This window comes from Benincasa hispida, unplaced genomic scaffold (assembly GCF_009727055.1).
Source record: "Benincasa hispida cultivar B227 unplaced genomic scaffold, ASM972705v1 Contig189, whole genome shotgun sequence".
Taxonomy (NCBI): domain Eukaryota; kingdom Viridiplantae; phylum Streptophyta; class Magnoliopsida; order Cucurbitales; family Cucurbitaceae; genus Benincasa; species Benincasa hispida.
In genome coordinates this window covers 92,619-96,860 of record NW_024064458.1, presented here as the reverse complement: position 1 = coordinate 96,860, position 4,242 = coordinate 92,619, and the positions used below count along the sequence as shown (strand labels likewise).

Genomic DNA, 4,242 nt, shown 5'->3' with positions numbered 1-4,242 from the left:
GAACGCATCTCATTTTGGATTTCTCAAACAGCCTCCGATGTTAGCCCTTCTACAATTTTGACAATATTTCAAGAATATTTGGACAAAAATTTGCGATTAATGGCAAAGGGTGCAACAATTCAAAAACCACATTCAAACATCTGGTTGAGAAGATGATTCAAATTTACCAAAAAAAAACCCTACACAATGACAGTACACACCCCTATTCAAAATCATCAAAACCAAGAGAGAGAAGTAAAAAAGTGGGAAGGGAAGAAAAAGAGAGAAAAAACACACAAAGGCATTGTTATTGCTTAGCTGTCACCAGCCCATTTCCCTCCCATTCATCCTATATTCTCATCTCTCACTCCCTCACTGACCTTTTATAAAATCTTTCCTCTTTCCCTTCTTCTTCACTGCTTCACAAACCCTAACAATGGCGTTTCTTTCCTCCTCCTTCTTCCTCCTTCTCCTCTCCATCTCTGCAGCTTCTTTTTCTTCTTCCATGGCCGCCGCCGCCGCCTCTCCTTCCTTCCAAACCCTCGACACCAACACCCATTTCTTCAACCCTAAACTTCCCCCCAATTCTCTCTCCTCTTCCAAGAAATTTGAGGGCTCCTCCGATTTCGTCAATCTCCGCTACCATATGGGCCCTGTTCTTTCTTCGTCTCCCATCAACATTTACTTAATTTGGTACGGAAAATGGTCCGTTTCCCAGAAATTGCTAGTCAAGGATTTTCTCCTCTCCATTTCGCCCACCGATCCCCGCCGCGCCGCTCCTTCCCCTTCTGTCTCTCAGTGGTGGCAGACCGTCTCGCTTTACACAGATCAAACCGGCGCCAATGTCTCCCGCTCCGTCGTCATCGCCGGCGAACACTCTGACCTCCACCACTCCCACGGCACCGACCTCACTCGCCTCTCCATCCAGAAGGTTATTGCCACCGCCGTCCGATCCGCGCCGTTTCCAGTCGACCACCGGAACGGGATGTTTCTGGTGCTTACTTCTCAAGATGTTACCATGCAGGACTTTTGTCGAGCAGTTTGTGGGTTCCATTACTTCACCTTCCCTTCAATGGTCGGCTACACGCTTCCCTACGCTTGGGTCGGCCATTCCGGCAAGCAATGCCCCGAGCAATGCGCCTATCCCTTCGCGGTCCCGGCGTACATGGCCGGCGGTGGGCCCAGCGCTCTCTCTCCGCCGAATAGAGACATCGCGTTGGATGGAATGATCAGTGTAATCGGCCATGAATTGGCTGAAGTTGCTTCAAATCCGTTGGTGAATGCTTGGTACGCTGGCGAGGATCCGACGGCGCCGACGGAGATCGGTGACCTCTGTGAGGGGCTGTATGGCACTGGGGGCGGCGGCGGGTATATAGGGCAGGTAATGAGGGATGGAGAAGGAAGGACGTTTAATGTGAATGGGAGAAATGGAAGGAAGTTCTTGTTGCAGTGGCTATGGAGTCCGGTTCTGAAAGCCTGTGCCGGTCCAAATGCTTTGGATTGAATGGTGAAAGTTTAAATTTCTGATCAATTTCGTTGTTATTGTACTGTAATTTGAAGAACGCTGGCGGCGTCGATGAGCTCAGCTCAGTAACCGCCGTGGATATTGGTGGCTCCGCCGTGCCGCGGAGGAGGGACTTGCAGGGACAAGGAGGTGGGGTGTGGGGGTGCCTATGAATTTACGGTTTCTATGGTATATATAAATTTTGAAATTTGCATAAATTTATTTAATTAATAATATAATAGGAATTTTTGGGATTTATATTTGTTTCAGTTGCTGTCCCAGCTCTATATCTTTAGTTTGAATTTGAAAAATTAATTTTTTTTCTTTTCTTTTATAAAAGTCAAGTTGTAGTCTATTGTCGTTTCTTGCTTTAACTGTATTTGGTTAATTATTTTGTTATATAGTTTTAATATCGCTTTAAATTAAATCCAGAATTGAAGTACTAATTTTGATTTAAAAAATAATTATTTAAATGATTCTTTTTGGTTCGTTGTTATAATTCATTAAAAGAAATAATTATAAAACCAAAGGTTGTTTATTTACTTTCATCGCAAGGAGAAAAAGTTATCATGATGGAACATTAGGGGTCCAATTGCAAATTAGCAGCAATCTTGGATTTTTTAAAAGGAAAAAGCTGGATTTCAATAAGCTGTTAAACTTTCTTTCTTATCTCTAAAATTTTAATATTATCGAATTCAACCTCAAACTCAAGTTTTAATAAATACATGTTAGTTCAACTTGTACGGTGCTGATTGAGCCTGATTGATGGCATCAAATTATTGTACCGTCCAGAAGATATATAAAGAACCATGTGACTGGAAACATAAAACATTTCTTAATCTCATCACTTAAAACACAAAACAAAAACAAATTCTTTCAATAATGTTGAAATAATAATTTGCAAAATTATATTTTGGTTACTAGGTTTCGATAATATGTTTTAAACTAATCAATAAATTAAATTATTCATTTGAAGATTTTCTTATTACAAAAGAGAAATATAGGTTTAATTTTTGAAATTTGTGTTTGTTTCCTCACAAATTTTTATAATTATTTTATTTTTTTCAAAAGAAAGCATTTGAATTAATTAGTCAAATTTAAAAACAAAATAAAAATCTAAAAATTACATTTTATTTGTTTATAAAATTTATGTTGTATTTATGAAAATAGTTAATAAAAAGTAGATAAATGTGTTTTTAAAAATAGAAAAATAAATCAAAATATTTAAAAAATATGGTAAAATTTTAGAACTATCAATGATAGACGTTGATAGACACTTGATTTCTATCCGCGTCTATTATTGATAATTCGAAAATTTTGCTATATCTTGTAAATATTTTCAACAGTTTATCATTTGAAATAATTTTTCGTGAATAAAAGTATTAAAAACTTAATTTAAAAATTAAAATAATCATTGATGGATGTTAAAGCAAAAAGTTCTTAGATGCAAGTGCAAGCATACACTGCCCACGAATATAAAATGGACAAAGTCTAGGTATTGAATCCAAAGGGCAAGTATAATAAATCAAGTGAAGAAAGACCTCTTTTAAAGTTTGCAACATGGGATAACCAACAAAAATTGTTTGACTAGGCTTTTGAAATAAAGAAGATAAGATGTTGAAAAAATAAGAGAAAAGCATTTGATATATAAAGGTAATAAGAGAAAAGGGAGATTAAAAAACCATTTAAATCTTCAAGTTTGTTCAATTATACCCAAACACGATATAAAATGCATCCCAAATAGATCAACATCTTTTCTCCTCCAAGTTGAGAGGGGTTAAGTCGTATGTGATCAAAGGTACATTCTAATATAATCAACAATAACCAACATGAATTGAGTTCAACTCCTATTAAATTCTTTTTGAGAATTACCTTTAGGAGACTAAACAATTAAACACATATTAATATGACTAATTTAAAACTTAGATAATTAAGCATACAAGTGATTCTATAGGCATTATCCTAGCTAAGGGGTTAAACAAAATTCTATGTCTAGACTTTTCTCCTATATTGCTTTTATGACAAACACATATTATCTAGCTCTTTCGATATTATACTCAAAATGATATGCCAACCTAGATGATTAAGCTAAGTTAATAATAAGCAATAAGAGTAAATAAATACTAAGTATAGCAAAGGTAAAGGTACACATGTAATCTTTTAACTCTAGGGTATTATCCACATATTTGAATCTTTAGAAAATGTTTAGCTTATAATGAAAAATAAAAAACACACTCATAAAAAGAAAAATAAAAGCAACAAAGCCTTTGTGCTGATTTTTTGGAAGCAAGTGCTTGAAAAAGGGTATACAAATTGTGGGAGAGAATCAAAGTAAAAATCTCCTAGAGGTTTCATATAGAGAAAGTAAAGAAAAGAGCTTAAAATTTCAAGAGTTTCTTCTCTAGAATGAAACTTTATCATTTAGGAAAGAGTTTGTTGTCTTTTATAGACCCCCACGAGCTAGGATTTTCTCAAAATTAGCTTGAACGAAAATACTGAAGATTTTATTTGATTTGATTTTGGAGAATATTCTCAACTCATGAAAAATTTAAAAGTTATTTGTGAGATCAAGTTGCGGTTGCATTTTGGATGCATAATGACTGCAGTGTTGGTTGTTCTCAATTTTCCTGGATTCTATAGATTGCGGTCGTATCTTAGATGTAATTGTGACATTTTTTTGCAAATAACATAAAAACACAGGAACAACTCGAAATTTGACTCTTTTTGCACATATTTTGTTTAATTTCACTAATCACGAC

The 4,242-nt window shown here is 35.6% G+C and overlaps 1 protein-coding gene across 1 annotated transcript; it reads left to right on the top strand.

Moving 5' to 3' along the window:
- Positions 1-257: 257 nt before the first annotated feature.
- LOC120069045 (protein EXORDIUM-like 5) lies at positions 258-1,838 on the top strand. Its single transcript, XM_039020714.1, has one exon. The coding sequence runs from the start codon at positions 416-418 to the stop codon at positions 1,481-1,483; it is 1,068 nt and encodes a 355-aa protein (XP_038876642.1). The 5' UTR covers positions 258-415; the 3' UTR covers positions 1,484-1,838.
- Positions 1,839-4,242: the final 2,404 nt, after the last annotated feature.